The 18,837-nt window shown below is 43.5% G+C and overlaps 1 protein-coding gene across 1 annotated transcript in view; it reads left to right on the forward strand.

The window, feature by feature from the left end:
• The first annotated feature begins 449 nt into the window (after nucleotides 1-449).
• EML5 (EMAP like 5) overlaps nucleotides 450-18,837 on the forward strand; it is a 172,546-nt gene continuing 154,158 nt past the window's right edge. The window contains exon 1 of the mRNA XM_056133752.1: nucleotides 450-727. Within this exon, the coding sequence (XP_055989727.1) occupies nucleotides 531-727 (197 nt within the window). The 5' untranslated portion in view covers nucleotides 450-530. The remainder of the gene's footprint in view (nucleotides 728-18,837) is intronic.

An 18,837-nucleotide genomic window follows, 5' to 3' on the forward strand; every position in this document is an offset into this window, starting at 1 on the left:
CCGAGCGCGCGCGCGCGGCGAGGGGGCGGGGCCGCACGGGGCCGCGCGCCGCCTCTTCGGCCGGGCTCGGGGGCGCGCGCGGCGCGGGCTCGGCGGGGCTCGGGCGACGCGGCGGCAGCGGTGGGGCGCGAGCGCCGCAGGTGACCGGGGCGGAGAGCCGCGGGCTGGCTGCGCGGGCGGCCGCTGTCAGGCGGGAGGCGGGCCTCGGCGAGCGCTGCGGCGGCAGGAGACGCGGCGGCGGCGGCGGGCGGGCGGACGGGCGCGCGCGTGCCCCCCCCCCCCAATCTCTCCTCAGCGCGCGCGCCTCGCTTCAGCGCCCCTCACCTGACGGCCGGCCGGCGCGCGCGCGCGGCCGCCCTCGGCATGCCCTGCCTCGCCGCCGGGACTCTCCTCACGCCCGTGGGCTAAGGCGGCCGCGGCGCCCCCCCCACCCCCCCCCCACTCGGACGCGCCATGCACCTGCCCGGCGCGGCGTAGAGGACGCGGCGCTGCCGAGCGGCCCCGGCGGGCGGGCGGGTGGGCGCCCCGACATGGCGGCCCGCAGCGCCCCGGGCTGCCACCTGCGGCTCGAGTGGGTGTACGGCTACCGGGGCCACCAGTGCCGCAACAACCTCTACTACACGGCGGCCAAGGAGATCGTGTACTTCGTGGCGGGCGTCGGCGTGGTGTACAGCCCGCGGGAGCACCGGCAGAAGTTCTACCGGGGCCACAGCGACGACATCATCAGGTAGCCCCGGGGACCGGGTGGGGGTGGGGTGGGGGTGAGGAGGTGGGGGGCGTCGTCCACTCCCGCGGACCCTGCGCGCCGCCCCCCCGGGGACAGCGGACCAGACGCCTCGCCTGCCCCCCTCCCCCGCCCCCCACTTCCCATCCCGCGCAGCCGGACTACTCTCCCACAGGTCGGGAAGACCCCCCCCCCTCCACACACACACACACACACACACACACGAACACAAACACACACACCAAGTCCGCGGCCCCTCGGGGTGCCCGCCCGCTGCCCCTGGTCTGTCCACCCGCACGATGCAAGAAGAGACGCTTTCCCCCGAACGCTTCTTAGCACTTTCAGCCTCCCGAACCCGGCGAGGCTCTGATGGGGCCGAATTCGCCCCGTGGCCCGGGGTTCGGACCCGGGCCGGGCTGTCCTTCACCCGGTTGCCGCTGGTCCCGGGGCGCGCGCCCTGGTGGCACACCCTCGAGCGTCCTCCCCCTCCTGGCCCGGAGTCGTGAGTTCCCTGTCTGTCAGCAGCAGAATCCCTCAGCCACCTTCAGGGCAGTTCGTTGGACTTTCAGTTGTGCACGCCCCAATTGTAGGGGTGGGAGTGGGGGTCGGGGTAGGGGTGGGGGGCAGTGGCGGGGAGGTCAGGCTTCAGCTTTGTAGCAGCTGAAAAAAAGGATGCTGCTGATTGCTTGTTGTCAGGGCCCCCCCTTGTAAAGATACTCCCAAGTAAGTTTACCCGTGTATTTATTTCTTAAATCACGTGGGACGGGGAGAGGGAAGGGGAGGGGGGGAGAGAGGGAAGGAGAGAGGAGAGAAAGAGAAGGAGAAAGAGAAGGGATGAGGGAAAGAGAAGGAAAAAGAAAGAGAGGAAAGAGGGAAAGAGAGAAGGAAAGAGAGAGGGAAGGAAAGAAAGGAGAGAAAGGAGAGAGAAAGAGAAGGAGACAGAGAAGGACAGAAAGAGAGAGGGAGAGAGGGTGGGAGGGAGAGAGAGAAAGGCGAAAGGAGAGAGTTCTTCCTTGGATGGTTGTGAAATTCGTCCCAGTTGCTTGTTTTTGTTTCTTTAATGAGCGGTGTATTTGAAATGAAAATTTCAATCAGGGCAGAACTTTTGTGATAAATCAAGTTGAAAGGTGCAGAAGTTATCCAAAACCATTGATGACTACCTTAAGCACAACTAACTTCCTTCCTTCCTTCCTTCCTTCCTTCCTTCCTTCCTTCCTTCCTTCCTTCCTTCTTGTCCTTGACAGAGAACATATATGAGTTGCTTTGTTTGTATGAGCTTTTTTCTCCCTTGAGAACATATTTTTTGTGTCTTTTCTTTTCTTTCTTTTTTGAGCCACATCCAGGGATGCTCAGGGGTTATTCCTGGCCCTGCAATCAGGGATTGCTCCTGGCAGGCTGGAGCTCAGAACCAAATGGGATGACAGGGATGGAACCCGGGTGGGCCCAGTGCAAAGCAAGCACCCTCCTTGTTGTACCAACGCCCTGGCCCCAACAGAAAACATTTAAGAACGTTTTGAGACTGTTTCTCTCTTGCAGTCGTTTGTTTGAGCACAGTCTAGGGTTGGATTTCGGGTACTCACTTTTATTCTCTTATTTATGTTCGGAGGGTTTAAAAGTGGGCATTTCAATGTCGTATCTTGCCTGATGTCTAGCAGGTGAGAAGTTCTAGTACTTAAGTTCCACCAGTAACAAAGTTGTCCTATTTTATATCCCTGTCCTATAAGATCTACAAGAGAGAAATGGAGGCCTAGGGCAAAGAAAAGGTAGGGAAAGATGGAATAAAGAAAAGGAAAGCTAAAATTGGAGATTGTGGACCAGACAGTGAGGCCCTGTTTGGAGTTCTTGGGTTTATTTTATTTATTTTTTTGGAACAATGGAGTTTTTCTAGGTTGTAGAGATAACACTGTTTTGGAAGGAAAGCTAACAAGTTGTTTTTCTCAAGTTAGCATTCTTGTTTTTTTAGGAAGTCAGTGTTGCTGAGCTATTATAACAGTGCAATTTTTTTTACTTAAAAAAATCACTCAGCTAGTATTACTGTAACTTTTAATCACCCCAAGAAAAGAATTTACCCTTTATTTGACTCCTCTTCCTCATTCATTTCCAGTCTCTTTTTCATCTGTTAGTTCTTCTATAGTATCGGGGATAGTATCTTTACCTAGTTGAGGTAACCTTGATTGAAATCCTAGTCAAGATAAGTCTGTTACACTGAATTCATTTAGCGGGTAGGTGCAAAGGATTTTTGAAGCCTTCTCATAGTACATTTCTGTTGTTTTTATTCCTTGATAATTGAGAGCAACATGATAACTAAGGCCTCCCCAAACTAGATATGGTTTATTCAGTGAGGGTAAATGCTGTTTTTTTTTTCTCCCGGTAATCGTTAACTGTGTTGTTATATGTCTTGCTGCTTGAATTTTTATAGTTACGTTTCAGTAAATTAGAGGAAGATAATATTTTTGTCTTTGTTTAGAACTTACAGTGGTACAACTCATACATATATCTCAATGAATTACTCTTTATTTTATCATACTTATGATTTTATGAATAATTCATCCTTAAAATAATTTGTAACAAAAGGTTTTCTGAAAATTTATTATAGGTTAGTAAAATCTAGATCTTCTAGCAATTTGAAATTGGTAGCAAAAATTTAATGTAGACTATAAACTAGGAAATCAAAAGGCTCTGGAATTTTCTTTCAAACAGATCAGTCTTTTTTGTGTGTGAAAAGATAGATAGATGGATAGATAGATCAGGTAAATGTACAAACATTTCCATTCCCACCCACCCACCCAATTTAGTGTTTTAAATATGTGTAGAAATTGTTCCAGTAAGTTTTCAACATGTCTCATTGTATACATAAGTATAATACTTATAAATATGATGCCTGGTGGAAAACAATGTTGTAATGTTAACCCTAGTTATAAAAATTCAGTACTAATTTTTCTTCTGGTTTATTTCCTTATTTGCTTGAAAGGTAGGTGAAATTTACTCGTTAAGTATGACTTACTCTGAGGTTAAGACTGGTCAGAATGTGGAGTTCATTGTCCTCAGGTTTTTGAAAATCTGAAGGGCTAGACTGGTTCACAAAGACTAAATCATGACCAGTGTAGCATTTACTTACCAATCCTTCTGTCCTCTTACTGTCATCTAGGATTTCCAATGATGGTGCCAAATGATTGTTTTATCTATATAACTTTAATTGGCTTATTTCCTTTTACCAAGTATCTATATATACATCTCTAGCAATTTATTTGTTAGTTCTCTTTGGTGGGGGCGGGGAGGGGGGAGGATTGGTGCATATCAGGAGGTGCTCAGAAGTTACCGCTGGCTCTGCACTCAGGAATTACTCCTGGCTCTGCTGGAGGACCATATAGGATGCTGGAGATTGAACTCAGGTGGACCGGGTGCAAGGCAAATACCCAACCCACTGTACTATCACTCCGGCCCCTATCCTTTAGTTATATTTTTTAATTCTGATGATTGATTTATATAGAAATTAGTTTCACTGTTGGGGCTAGACTGATAGCAAAACAGGTAGGGCATTAGTTTTGCATCCGGTCGACCTGGGTTCAATTCCCAGCATCCCATATGGTCCCCCGAGCACCACCAGGAGTAATTCCTGAGTGCATGAGCCAGGAGTAACCCCTGTGCATCGCTGGGTGTGACCCAAAAAGCAGGGGGAAAAAAAGAAATTAGTTTCACCGTAAGAATACATGGACTTTAGGGTCATTTTAAAATTTTTCTCTGTTTTTCAAGTTGTAGCAATAAAATTCTTAGGATTTTTTTTTTTTTTGCTTTTTGGGTCACACCCGGCAATGCTCAGGGGTGACTCCTGGCTCTGCACTCAGGAATCACCCCTGGCGGTGCTTGGGGGACCATATGGAATGCTGGGAATCGAACCCGGGTCAGCCGCGTGCAAAGCAAACGCCCTACACGCTGTGTTATCTCTCCAGCCCCAATTCTTAGGATTTAACCTAAGTTTAACATTTAACATTTAAGTTTAAAACTTCCAGGTTAAATGTTAACTTATAAAATATATATTAGACTACAGTCAGCTTTAGTGTAAAATAGATATATGTAGTTTGAAATATATTTTACCATTTTTGCCAGATATTTTCTCAAATAATACCGTAACTTTCAAATTTTATTTTCTAGTTACTTCCCATCTACACATTCTTTTTTTAAATTATTTTTTAAATTTATTTTTATTACCATCTACACATTCTTGACAAGTTTGTTCTTGAAGTACTGATTGTTCATACCAATTTTCAAATATTTACCACTAGTGAAAAAAAAACACGGGTGGAATTAGACTGATGAATTTTGTTGCTGAGAACAGTTTTCTTTTGCAAGTTAACCTATATACTGAAATGCCTAACACTACTTAGGTATTTTGAAGCTAAAACAATAGAATCTGAAGTGTGTTTTTTCTCAAAATGGTGAAAACATCTCACCAGACAATGATGAGATTAAATGATATAATGCATTGGAAATACTTTGAAAAATATATACCATATTATATGGTTTCAAGTTTAAAGAATAATTACTCATTTCTTCAAAAGTCTATAAATGACTTTTTAAAAAGACAATGAAAATTGTAGTAGCTCTTTTCTTTAGTTGTCGTAGGTGGTGTTCTCCCCTTTCCCCCTTTCAAAATTGATTTCTGTAGGTGGTGCGCTTAAGCAGAAAACTGATCAAGCCTTACCAGAATCCAGTAAAAGTGGTTCTTAATTGCTCTGTGTTTGTGGTATGGAAACTTCATTCAATACATTGTCAAAATTGTAGTTGGAAAAGCAGTTCAGAATATATGTTGTTTCCATGGTGGAGCAATTTTTTTTTCCCCCATGGATTCGGGATAGCAGTTTTCTCCCCAGTTTTATGGGCTACACCTGGCCATGTCCAGGGACTGCTTTCTTTGTGATCAGCTATCACTCCTGATTGGGTGTGGGGGACTGAATTTGGTGCTGGGATTGAACCTGGGATGAACCTTACCCTCTGTATTCTCTCCAGCACTGAGATAGCAATTTTTAAAGTGTGCAAGAATTATTACAAAGCCACATGTCAACTTAGTATTTCCAGATCTATGATCAGTATTTCCCAAATTTGCAAGATCATTAGAACCACTGAAGAGATTTTTTGAAAATTTCTCTCTTTTTTTCTTCAGAAACCACTAAGGTTGGAACTGAGGAATCTGTGTTTTTTAAAAGTGCCCCAGCTAATGTTTTGAGAAGCCTGCTGCAAGTCTGGTTGCCATCATACACAGAACTACAGTTCTTAACATAAGCAGTTTGAGAAATGGTTATAAATCCTCTCCTCAAATCTCACATCAGAATTTTCCTAAACATTATATAGTTACTTTGAAGCAATATTTCAGAAAATATTAGAATAAATACAAATTTGGGGAAATGTGTATATATAGATATATGTAACTTAAATTGGGTAGCTTGGCTTTCATAGACTACGTAATAATTCTGTTCCCTCATTAAGATATCATTTTTTGTGTTTGTATATCAAAATAATTATTTTTCTGTTTTTCAAATACTTTATAAGGGATGGAATAAAGAGATCCATACAGAAAAATTTGTGATTAACTACAATACTTTAAAATTTATCATCAATATATAAAAAATGTATTTATTTAGGGAAAGTGCATAATTTTAGATTTATATTATAATTCCCCTTAATTATTTTATAATAAATAAAATAGTTTATTTATTATTTGTTGTCTTGTATTACGTATGTAGATGACTACTATAATATAATGTTTTGTATGTAAACTAAGAAAAGTATGAATTAAGAAAAGAATTTATAATAACAAATTCTTAGAAACTAATAAGTTACCATTTGTTCAAGGTCTTCTTACTCATCAAGTGTATAAAATCTCGAGGGGCAGCCAGGGGGAGGCCCGACGGTTCTCCCCCTTGCTGCCCGAATTTGGGGGGTACACAGGCTGCTCACCCAGCTGGGGCGGCCCGGGTCATGGGGCAGACGGCAGAGGAAGCAAGGGCCAAGCCGGTTGATTGATCAGATGCTGTTTATTCCATCCTCATCCCTGTTCACCTCTCTCTCTCTCTCTCTCTCTCTCTCTCTCTCTCTCTCTCTCTCTCTCTGCTTCCGATCTGGAACCCCTTACTCCTTCTGGCTCTGGCTCTGGCTCGTGATCCCCCAGCCCACTCTTAACAATCAAGGAAATTCATTGCACATTTTCTTTGTGCAAGGTGCCTTGATATATTCAGAGTTGTGGCTTTTTTTAAATATTCACAGTTTTAAGTACAGCCAAGTGACCAGAGAGATAGTACAGTGGAAAGAGACTATTTCTTTGCACATTTCCAACACAGTTGAATCTCCAGCATCACATGTGGCCCTCTGAGCCCAACCGAGTGTGATTTTTGAGCACAAAGCAAGGAGTTAGCCTTGACCATACCTAGGTGTGGCACAAAGCAAGGAGTTTGCCTGAACATACCTAGCTGTGACCCCAAAACCAAACAAAAGACACAGTGAACAATCATATAAAATCATCAGAGAGAGTGAGTGAGAGAGAGAGAGGAAGGAGAGGGAGGGAGGGAGAGAGAGAGTGAGAAAGCTCAGTAGATAAAGTAGATGCTTTGCATGCAGAATGTTCTGGTTCAATCCTCAGCACCACATGGTCCCTGAAGTACAACCAGAAGTAGCTCCTGAGCTTTTTAGACTTGGGCCCCAAACAAAAAATCAAATGAAATCTTAGAATACTCTTGTGTTCTAGGGCTACCGCTAGTGTATCCATGGTGTGGTACCCTGGTATAACAGTCTACAATGATATTTCTTAGAGAATACAGTTTCTTAGCTGAGTCTTAAAGGAAAACAGAGAGAGTCAGTTATTAAGGTAAATGAGTATTTTGGAAAGGTATAACATATGTAGTCTCATATTAAAAGAAAAATTGACTGGAGCACTTCTTGGATGGCTCTGGGAGTTCCTGGCACTGTTCAGACCCCAAAGCAGGGTTCCACACCTCAGGTCCTTGCATTAAACTCTCTGGCCCAATTTGCTGAGTATTGCCATGAGTGGCCCCTGTTCACTGCTTGGAAAGCTTCCCCCCCCCCCCAGATATTTAAAGAGTGGTTTATACTATGTTAAGTTCTTTTCTCCCAATCAGTACTGGGTACATTCTGTCTCACCAGAATAGCTCTTACAGGATCTTACCCCCTAATCCCCACACATGCTACCTATCCAGTGGTCAGTAGGTCAGTTATCTGTTCTCATAAATTTTGTTTTATCATCAGTTGCCACAGTTGGTCATTCCTAACTTAAGACACTGTAAGTGGTGTTGAGAATACAAATTATTGTAGAAATAGGTATTTTTGGTTACTTCTTTCAACTAATATTTATTATTACTTTTCAGGAACTATTTTAACACTAGATAGACATTAGTGAGCAAAATGAAGTACTTAACCTTTGGAGGGAGAATGTCGAGGGGTGCTCCCAGGGGTGCTCTGGAGACTGTGCTGTGCTGGGGGTTGAAGCCAGCCTTCCTGTGTACAAGGCTTTACTCTATCCTATTGAGCTTTCTCTTCAACACCCAAATACTCACACTTTATGAAACTTGATCAGGAAGATACAAAATAATTGTATATTCATATACATGTAAATATATAGTGTAAATAACATATAGCATTTTATGTATATACTACATGCATAATTTTATATGCAGGAGAGATATAGTTTTAGAGATATAGAGAGATACAGGTCCAAATGGTACCAGCTAAAAGAGACCCAAATAAAAATACTCCATGAAACATTCTCTCCATTTTATATAGAGATTGAGAATATTAGGAAGAGTTTAGTTATGAATTAATAAGTAATAGACTTGAAGGGATGTGCAGTGTGAGTATCTGAGGGAAGGAAGACATTGCAGGTAAAATAATTGTCAAGTGCGAACACTACAGAGGAATTTCTTATGTGTTTGAGGAACAGTAAGAAAGGATGTCTTGGGCTGGAATGATAGCACAGCGGGTAGGACATTTGCCTTGCACGCGGCCAACCTGGCTTCGATTCCCAACATCAAATAATGGTCCTCCGAGCACCACCAGGAGTGTTTCATGAGTGAAGAACCAGGAGTAACTCCTAAGCATTGCTGGGTGTGACCCAAAAAGAAAAAAAGAAAGATGTCATGAAGAGCTGTGAATTTTGGTGAAATTGAGAAGTGAAATCTAATGAAGAGATGGTGCTAGGGAAGATTGTATAGGATTTTTTGAGCAACTGAAAGGATTTTGGTTTTCTGCATGAAACTAGAGGCTTTTGGAAGAATTTAATCAAATTAATTCCATAATTACACTTAATAACTTAACCAAAGTCACTTTGGCTCCTCCCTCGAGAGAAGACTGAGAGAGGTACATGATTGGAAACATAAGATTTAGGACTCAGCTATGGTATTCTAATTGAGAGATAAATAGTTTTGGATTGGGCCAGAGTGTTAATGAAATAAATGTAATTGGAAGATTGAGGAAGCATAATATACTGATGGATAAGATATATTGTGGCCTAAAAGAAAGGTCAATGATGATAGCAGTTTTTAGCTACAGCAGCTGAAAGAATAACATTGTCAGTTACTAGTTTTTGTTTTCTTTGGGTGGATAAAGAGAAGATTATGAGTTCTGTTTTAAGAATGTTCTATTTGAGATACTAAAGGATAACCAAATGGGGTTGTAACTTGGACAGTTGAATGTATGTGTGAAATATTGGTGAAAATCAGGTAGAATAGTTGTATTGGTATAAATTTGGGTGTTATCAGTCTGTCTTATAGATAATTTGGGGGGACCACACCCAGCAGTGCTAAGGGGTTATTCCTGGCTCTGCAGTCAGGAATTACTCTTAGCAGTATATGGGGACCCATATAGGATGCTGGGGATCAAACCTGAGTGCCCTACCCTGTACTATTGCACTTGTCCCTTATAAATAATATTTAAGGTCATAAAACAAAATGAGATAACTGAAGGAAGGACTATAAAAAGTGGGTCTGAAAAGTTTTTTTAAAAATTGTTGAATTGACTGAGATTCTATGGTTCACAGTACTATTAATATTGGTTTGTCATGTTCATAATTCCAACACACCTCTTCATCAGTGTACTCACCTCCCTCTCCCAAGGACCCTGATACCCCTTACTGGATTCTAGTGTGCTAGAGAGAGTACATTGGGTAGGACACTTGCCTTGCATGCAGCTGTCCTGGGTTCAATCCCAGGAACTCCATATGATACCCTGAGCTTCTCCAGGAGTGATCCCTGAGTGCAGAGCCAGGAGGAAGTCCTAAGTACAGCTGAGTATAACTAAAAAAAAAATATTGAGGCAGTCCACCATTTAAATATAAAGGAAATGAAAAACAACCAACCAAGATATGGCCAGTCATGTCCAGAATGGCAGGAAGAAAATCAGAATTGTGTGCGGTTGTGGAAATCCAGTGAAGTGAGTATTTTCAAAGAGTGCTTTTTGATTCCTAAAGGTGTGGATCTAAGACCCACTCCATCAGCTTGCTTTATCTGGGATTCTGTTAGGAAAGCATATATTGGGCCAGAGAAATACAGTGGGTTGTCTTGCACATGGTTAACCTGGTTTGATTCCTGATACCCCATAGCCTCCCCCTCCCCCCCGCAGCACTTCCAGGACTGATCCCTGACACAGTGCCAGTAGTAAGCCTTGATCTTGGCTGTATATGGACTCAAAGCCAAAGAAGCAGTACCTAGGCACCTCTGGATGCTGCAGATGGCTCAGAAAAGTGTGCCAATCCCCACTATCTTGCTATACTACTACAGCATCTTAAGCCCCCACCAGCTCCTTCTCCCTGCACCACCACCCAACAAGGACCTCTGAATGTCACAGGATCTGCAAGGGTACCTCTCCCTACAGCAGCAGGAGTACCTTTGGACCCCCTAGATACATGCAGCTGCTAGCACAGCTATACAGTATGCCCTTCTCTATAACATGCAGGAAACTCAGTTGGACTCTGGCAGTAAATTCACAGAGAATTAGCAGGTGCAATGGAAAGCAGTGCAGAATCCTGAAACCCACCATGGTTAGTTAAGTGAAGATAGTAGTCCTCAAGACTCAACTATATAACCTTTCAGATAAAGAGTGTAGAGAGGAAATTTTGAGGATGTTCACTGAGCTCAAAGAAATAGTGCTACAGTACTGTTTAACAGACAACCAGTAAAACATAATAAAGTGATAAAATTATCAGAAATAAGAAAACTAAAGAATTTGATAGGTAAAATGAAAATCTTGATGGAAGGCCTTAGCAGCAGAATAATATCGTAGCAGAGGATAAAATCAGTGAACTTCAAGATGGGATGCAGAAAACATCTAGAAAACAGCAGAATATGGAATGAAGTCTCAAAATAAATGATCAGCAGATGAGAAAACTTTGTGATGAATTCAAAAGTAACAAAATAATTGGAATCTCAGAGGAACTCTGATGAAGAAATAATCAAGAAAATCATAACTGAGAAGATCCCAGACTTGAAGAGTGCCTGCACCCAGATTCAAGAAGTTCAAATGGCACTAGCTAAAAGAGACCTAAATAAAAATACTTTATAAAACATCCTAATCAGAATTACTAAAGCCAAGATAGAGTTTTGAAAGCAAGAAGATCAAGGAAGGAAATCACATACAAAGAAGTATCCTTAAGATTCACAGATGGCCTATCAAATGAGACCCTGTGGACCCAAAGACAATAGAGGGATATTGAAAAGAGCTATGCTTGGAGTATCTCGCTTTACTCAAATGAGAGAAAGAATCCGGAGTTCTGACCTCCGTTGACGGTCAAGAATCAGGGATGCTGTCTCGTTTTCTAAGGCGTCGAAAATCAGATGGGCAGGACACATAATGCAATTTGGAGATGACTGCTGGACTAGAGCCGTTACTGACTGGATTCCACGAAACGTCAAAAGATCGCGTGGCCACCCACCTATGAGATGGTCAGACTTCTTCATCAAGACCCTGAACGATCGGTTTGAGGCTCTTTGTGTTCCTAGAATGAGCAGACACCATTGGGCTACACTAGCACGCGACAGGGACGAATGGAGACGTAACTGGTGCCCGTTCGAGCAAATCAATGAGTAATGGGATGTCAAGTGATCAAGTGATGAGACATGAAAAAATAAAAGTTAATCAAAAACAGAAATGGAGAAAAAACTCAAGCACTTGGAAATTAAACAGACCACCACTGAACAACCAGTGAGTAAAGAGAAAAATCAAGATTCCTAGAAACAAATGAGAATGAAGATATGAGTTACCAGATCATGTGTGACACAGAAGTGGCATTAGGAGAAAAGTTTATAGGAATGCAAGTATATAGTAAAAAGGAAAAAAGGTGGGGGTATGGTGCCACCCAGCACGTCAACCCGTACCAATGGGGCAAGTTTATCAGCAGCCTGATGGTGCCTTTAGGCTTCCAGATATCCTAAATTGCCGCTGTGCCTCTGGTTGGACCCCAATAACTTTGTACCAAGTTTCCTGAGAAATTAAACCGCCAAAAGTTAGATATGTTTGAGTCACACCCACAAACCACTTCCGGCTCAAGCTCATTTATTGGTTTTGCTTCAGAAACACATAAATAAATCTCGAAAGAGATCAAAAACAGGCCATTTAAATGCATTAATGGCCATGATTCACAGACTCACAAATGAATCTTGGAAAAGAGCAGCACACCACAGAGATGTCTCCCTACCCCGTACCAGCTTGATTTTATTGGGGCACTTAGGAGGGGGGCAGATGTGTCCCTCTGTCTGCCCCAAAAGAACCCCAGCAGCCACAAACCTCCAGAACCCAACCACTGCCACACTCATGGCCGACCTTCACAGGCTGGTCCTCGTCCTCCCCTGCCCCCATGCATGAGAATGAATCTGCTGAAAAACCCAGATATGCAGGACTAGTGACTGAAAACTCTAGGCTTCATGGAGTTGGGGATGGGTGATCTTCCCCATCTCCCTGCCCTTCTGGTTTTCTGGAAGTCATGCCCAAGAACTGCCTCTGAGTGTCAGTTAAGTGCATTAACGGCCATGATTGAGAGATTCACAAACAAATCTTGGAAGGGACCAGTATGCCACAGAGATGCCTCTGGATCCCAAATATTTATAAATTTAAAAATTTCAGGAGTGCACAGCCACTTTCATAGCTGCATGACATCTCATACTACTCATGGCAAGCAATACAAAATAAATTATTTAGCATCTGCCTAAGGGACAGGCTGGGGTGACAGTGGGAAGATTCAAATAGTGTCGGTGGGAAGGGGTAATGATGGTGGGATTTGTGTTGAAATATTGAATGTAAACAATTATTGTGAATAACTTTATGAAAATAAAATTTAAGATTAAAAAAATGGTCTGGAGCAATAGCACAGTGGGTAGGGCATTTGCCTTGCATGCGGCCAACCCAGCTTCGATTCCTCCATCCCTGTCAGAGCCTGGCAAAGCTACCGAGAGTATTTTGCTCACACAGCAGAGCCTGGCAAGCTACCTGTGGTGTATTTGATATGCCAAAAGCAGTAACAACAAGTCTCACAATGGAGATGTTATTAGTGCCCGCTCTAGCAAATCGATGAACAATGGGACAACAGTGCTAACGTGCTGAAAAAAATAATTTTTTTTGAAGCAATGTAAAGATCATGCCTGCTTCCGTCAGCTTAATCAGTGGCTGAATAGATAGCAGTACTCCTACCTTTAAAAAAAGAAAAAAGAAAGAACTCACGTAAATAATCTAACTGCACAGATGAAGAAACTAGAAAAGGGGGCCAGAACAATAGTATAGTGGGTAAGGCAGTTGCCCTGTATGTGGTGGATCTGGTATGCTTGATCCCTGGAATCCCATATGGTCCCCTGAGTACCACCAGGAATAATTCCTGAGCACAGAGCCAACAGTTATCCCTGAGTATCACTAGATTTGGCCCTCAAGCAACAACAAAAAGAAAAATAACAAAAAAGAAGCTAGAAAAGGACCAACACAAGGATCCAAAAACAGGCCAAAGGGAGGAAATGAGACTTAGAGCAGAAATTAATGTATTTTAATTTTAAAAAATTCAGAAGATTAATGAGACCAAGAGCTTGTTCTTTGAAAAATGAAACAAAATCAACAAACCCTTAGCAAGTTTCACAAAGAGAGAGAACCCTTAAACTGCATTAGAAATGAAAAGAGAGACATCAGCACATACCACCGAAATTAAAAAATATCATCAAGGATTACTTTGAAAATCTTTATGCCATGAAATGAAAGAATGTAGGAGAAATGGATAAATTTTTTTTCTATAACCTCCTAAGATTTACCCAAGAATACACAAACAGACCAATTACTATAAAGGAAATTTAAATGATAATCAGAAGTCTTCCCTAAAACTAAGCCCTGGCCCAGATGGCTTCATTAGAGAGCTCTCCACACCTTTAAAGAAAAGCTCCTCACTCTTTACAATAGCCAGAAACTGGAAGAAACCTGAATGTCCAAGAACAGATGACTGGTTAAAGAAACTTTGGTACATCTACACGATGGAGTAATATGTAGCTGTTAGAAAAGATGAAGTCATGAAATTTATATACAAGTGGTACAACATGGAAAGTATCATGCTAAGCGAAATGAGTCAGAAAGAGAGGGATAGACATAGAAAGATCGCATTCATCTGGGGAATATAAAGAAACAAAATAGGAGATTAATACCCAAGAATAGCTGAGATCAACACCAGGAGGATTACTCCATAGTTTAGAGGCCAACCGGGCATTCTAGGGGAAAGGGCAGCTCAGATAGAGAAGGAAGCACCAAGTAAAGGGTGTTTGGAGGATCCTCCCAGGAGGGGAGATGCATGTCGAAAGCAGACTATGGACTGAACATGTTTGCTACTCAGAGCCTCTTTTGCAGACCACAACACCCAAAAGGAGAGAGAGAACACAAGGGATTGCCCTGCCACAGAGGCAGGGTGAGATGGGAGGGATGGGGGTGGGAGGGATATTATCCATGGTGGTGGAAAATGGGCACTGGTGGAGGGATGGGTATTTGATCATTGTATAATCAAAACCCAAGCACAAAAAATTGTAAATCTACAACTGTACCTAATGGTGTTTCACTAAAAATAATAATAAAATAAAATCATGCATAAAAAAAAGAAAAGAAGAGCTCCTGCCAGACCTTCTTAGGCTTTTTCAGGAAATGAAAGAAATAGAAACCCTGCCAGTTTCTATGATACAAACATTACCCTGATACTAAAGACGACAGACACAGCACAAAAAAAAAATGAAAATTACAGACCAGTATCCTGGATGAACATATATGCAGAGATCCTCAATAAAATACTAGCAAATTGAATTCAACAACACATCATAAAAGATAATGCACCGTAACCAAGTGGGATTCATCCGAGGGATACAAGGATGATTTAACACAACCAAGTTAATTAATCTAAGGCATCATCTCAATACAAGGGAACATAATTGTCATTTGATAATATCAGTAGATGCAGAGAAAATATTTGACAAGAGCCAACACTTAGTCATAATAAAAGCTCTCAGTAGGGAAATGGATACTGGTGAAGGGATTGGTGTTGAAATGTTTTATGCCTGAAACCCAATCATGAATAAATTTGTAATTTCATGGTGACTAAGTAAAATTTTTTTGACTTTTTGGGTCACACCCGGTGATGCACAGGGGTTACTCCTGGCTTTGCACTCAGGAATCACTCCTGGCGGTACTCAGGGGACCATATGGTATGCTGGGAATCAAACCCGGGTTGGCTGCGTGCAAGGCAAACGCCTTACCTGCTGTGCTATCACTCCAGCCCCTGACTAAAATTTTTTAAAAATTATCATTAAATGGGAATTAAAGGAACTTTGTATAACATAGCTAAAGCCATTTACCACAAACCGACAGCAAACATTTTACTCTGGTGAAAAACTGAAAGCCTTTCCTCTAAGATCATGCACAAGACAAGAATTCCCACTCTCACCACTACTGTTCAGTATGGTGTTGGAAGTTCTTGCCATAACAATTGTCACTGTCACCGTCCTCCCGTTGTTCATGAATTTGCTCGAGCGGGCCCAGTAACGTCTCCATTGGAGACTTTGTTGTTACTGTGTTTGGCATATCAAATACATCACGGGTAGCTTGTCAGGCTCTGCCGTGCAGGCGAGATATTCTCGGTAGCTTGCTGGGCTCTCTGAGAGGGGCAAAGGAATCGAACTCGGGTCGGCCATGTTGGCTGCGTGCAAGGCAAACGCCCTACCGCTGTGCTATCGCTCCAGCCTGCCATAACAATTAGGCAAGAAAAAGATATTAAGAGCAAAACAAATAGGAAAAGAAGTCAAGACACTAAGAAAGCCCCAAAGGCTCTCAAAAAAAAAATCTCCTGGGAACAATAGGTATAGTAAAGTGGCAGACTACAAAATCAATATGCAGAAATCCATGGTTTTTCTATGTGTAAACAATATGATAGGAGGGAGAGAAATTTTTTAAATCCTGTTCACAATTGTGCCTCAGAAAAGCAAGTGCAATTCCTGTTAAGGAATTGTGTAATCAACAGGTGGCTAGGGAAGCCCCGAGGCTCTCTCTGGCCATCTGAGTTTGGTGGTCTCCACTTCCCCACCCAGGACGGCCAGTGCCATGGGCAGACGAAGGAGAAAATGAGGACCAGGCTGGTTGGTGATCAGTTGCTGTTTATTCCATTCTCCCCACGCACCTGCTTCAGCCTTATTAAGTTCCCTATTCTAGTCTCACACTGCTCCTCATTCCTATCTCTTCCTGTCTCTCCTGCTCATCTCCCCACTCGCTGCCCTAGTTTCTCTCCAACTCCCAGCATTGGGGGTAGCCACAACAGCTATTTGGTAGCAAAATCAACACATGAAAGCACTTCTTCAGCTCAAGGGCAAAGTACCACTTGGGGTGTTTCACCTCTCCTTTAATCGAATAACTTAATATCTTAATTCTACTTCTTAATGTTAGTTATTTTGTATCAACACAGTAAGAGATACATTAAGCTTATAGGATGGCTCTCCAGGGGACATCACACTATAGATCTCAGACTACAGTGCTCAGGACAGATTGATCTTTCCTAACCCTAGCAGGGTCCTAATCTAGAAGTTACTTTTTGGATCATGACAGAATTTGTCTATGACCATGCTCTTAACTTATAGTTAAATGTTATGGCACTTTGCCTGCCCATTTCATTGCCAGAGTAACTCACAGCTTGTCTTGGGTCCATCTAGTTCCTTGTTGGGACCCTTCTTTTGGGGTGCTAGGAAGTAAGGGCAATTAAGGCTTAAGTTGAGAGAACAGATGCCCAGAAGTGAGTATCATTCGGAGTCAGTTAACTCCCAAGTTACAAAAGCACAGCATTAACTGTTCTTTCTGTATCTATACAAAAAGGACATTGCTCTGAAGTAACTATGCAAAGGACTTAAGAAGAGGAGAAAAGCAATATTTACAAGTTAACAAAATCTGATTAGGAGACATAGGTAATTGAACAGTTCAGGATGCAAAGCACAAAGAAAGAGGTTACAAATAAACACAGAAGAATGGGAGCACTGTGATGAGAGTGACCCAGTAAATCTAAAGCTCCCTGTGGCAAGGCAGAAAGGACAAACCAACGTTATCCTATAAGGAATCAGCTTAACAAAAGAGGTGAAAGATCTATACAAAGGAAACTAATAAAACACTACTTCATTCATTTCATTTCATTTCATCATCCTGTTATTCGTCGATTGCCTCGAGCAGGCCCCAGTACCGTCTCTTTCATCCTAGCCCTGAGATTATATTCAAGGCTATTTAGGAGAATGAGACCCATCATTGTTACTGGTATTTGGCATATTTGGTACGCCACGGGGAGTTTGCCAGACTCTGCCCTGTGGGCAGGCTACATTCGATAGCCTGCAAGTTTGTCCAAAGTAGGAATGAGACAATAAGATGTCATAAAAAAAAGTTCTGATAAGATGTCGCGTGGCCGTGAATGCGGCCACTCGGTTCCGGGATCTGGATTTTATAGTCTCTGAGTCTTGGCCGCTGATGGGATTACACGGCGCCAGGGGGCCAGGTGGTGGGTGTGACCCCCGCCTACTGGAATTTGGAGGATCTGGGTGGAAGATGCTCGACTCCAATTCGAGTAGGCTTGGAGGTCTCGGCCCCGGAACCCGCATGGCTTTGTCCCTCTGCCAGTACCTTCATGTGTGCGGAGAGTGGTCTCAGCATGGTGGTGGCTGGTCCTGGAGGTCTTCGGCTGCCGGAGCCCTGGTCGGGGCGGGGAGGAAAGCTCAACCCGCTCCCCTCCAAGGGGCTCCGGGAAGGAACACCCAGGCGCGGGGGCAGAAGACTGCACTGTTCTCGTCCGGGATCTGGATTTTATAGTCTCTGAGTCTTGGCCGCTGATGGGATTACACGGCGCCAGGGGGCCAGGTGGTGGGTGTGACCCCCGCCTACTGGAATTTGGAGGATCTGGGTGGAAGATGCTCGACTCCAATTCGAGTAGGCTTGGAGGTCTCGGCCCCGAAACCCGCGTGGCTTTGTCCCTCTTTGTCCCGCCGCCCGCCCGCACCTGAGCTCACGCACCTGCCGCGGCCGCCGCCCGCCGCGCCCCCCCCCCCCGCCCCGCCCCGGCCCGGCCGCGGCCCCTCGCGGCTGCGTCACCGCCGCCCCCCCCAACATGGACACCGCCGAGGAAGATATATGTAGGGTATGTCGGTCAGAAGGAACCCCCGAGAAACTTCTCTAAAACACTACTAAAAGGAATAAAAGAGGACACAGGAAAATGGAAACATAGCACCTGTTCATGGGTAAGAAGAAAGCTATAGGGGCTAGAGACGTAGTACAGCCAGCAGTGCGCTTGCCTTGCTTGCAACTGACCTGGCTTCATTACCCAGAACCTGCCAGGAGTGATCTCTGAGTGCAGAGCCAAGAGTATGCCCTACACACAGTCAGGTGTTCCTCCCCACCTCTCACCCAGAACAAAACCAAACAAAAAAGAAAGAGCTGTTAGTTAAAGTGGTTGAAGGAACAGGATGTTTTTGGAGTTTTTGGACTCTGAGGAAGACAAATATAGTTCTGAGACAAGAAACAAATATTAAGGTTAAAGTGGTTAGAATTGGAGCTAGAGAGATTGATTGTACAGTGCATAAAGTGCT

This window comes from Sorex fumeus, unplaced genomic scaffold (genome assembly GCF_029834395.1).
Source record: "Sorex fumeus unplaced genomic scaffold, SorFum_2.1 ptg000098l, whole genome shotgun sequence".
NCBI classification, from domain to species: Eukaryota; Metazoa; Chordata; class Mammalia; order Eulipotyphla; family Soricidae; genus Sorex; species Sorex fumeus.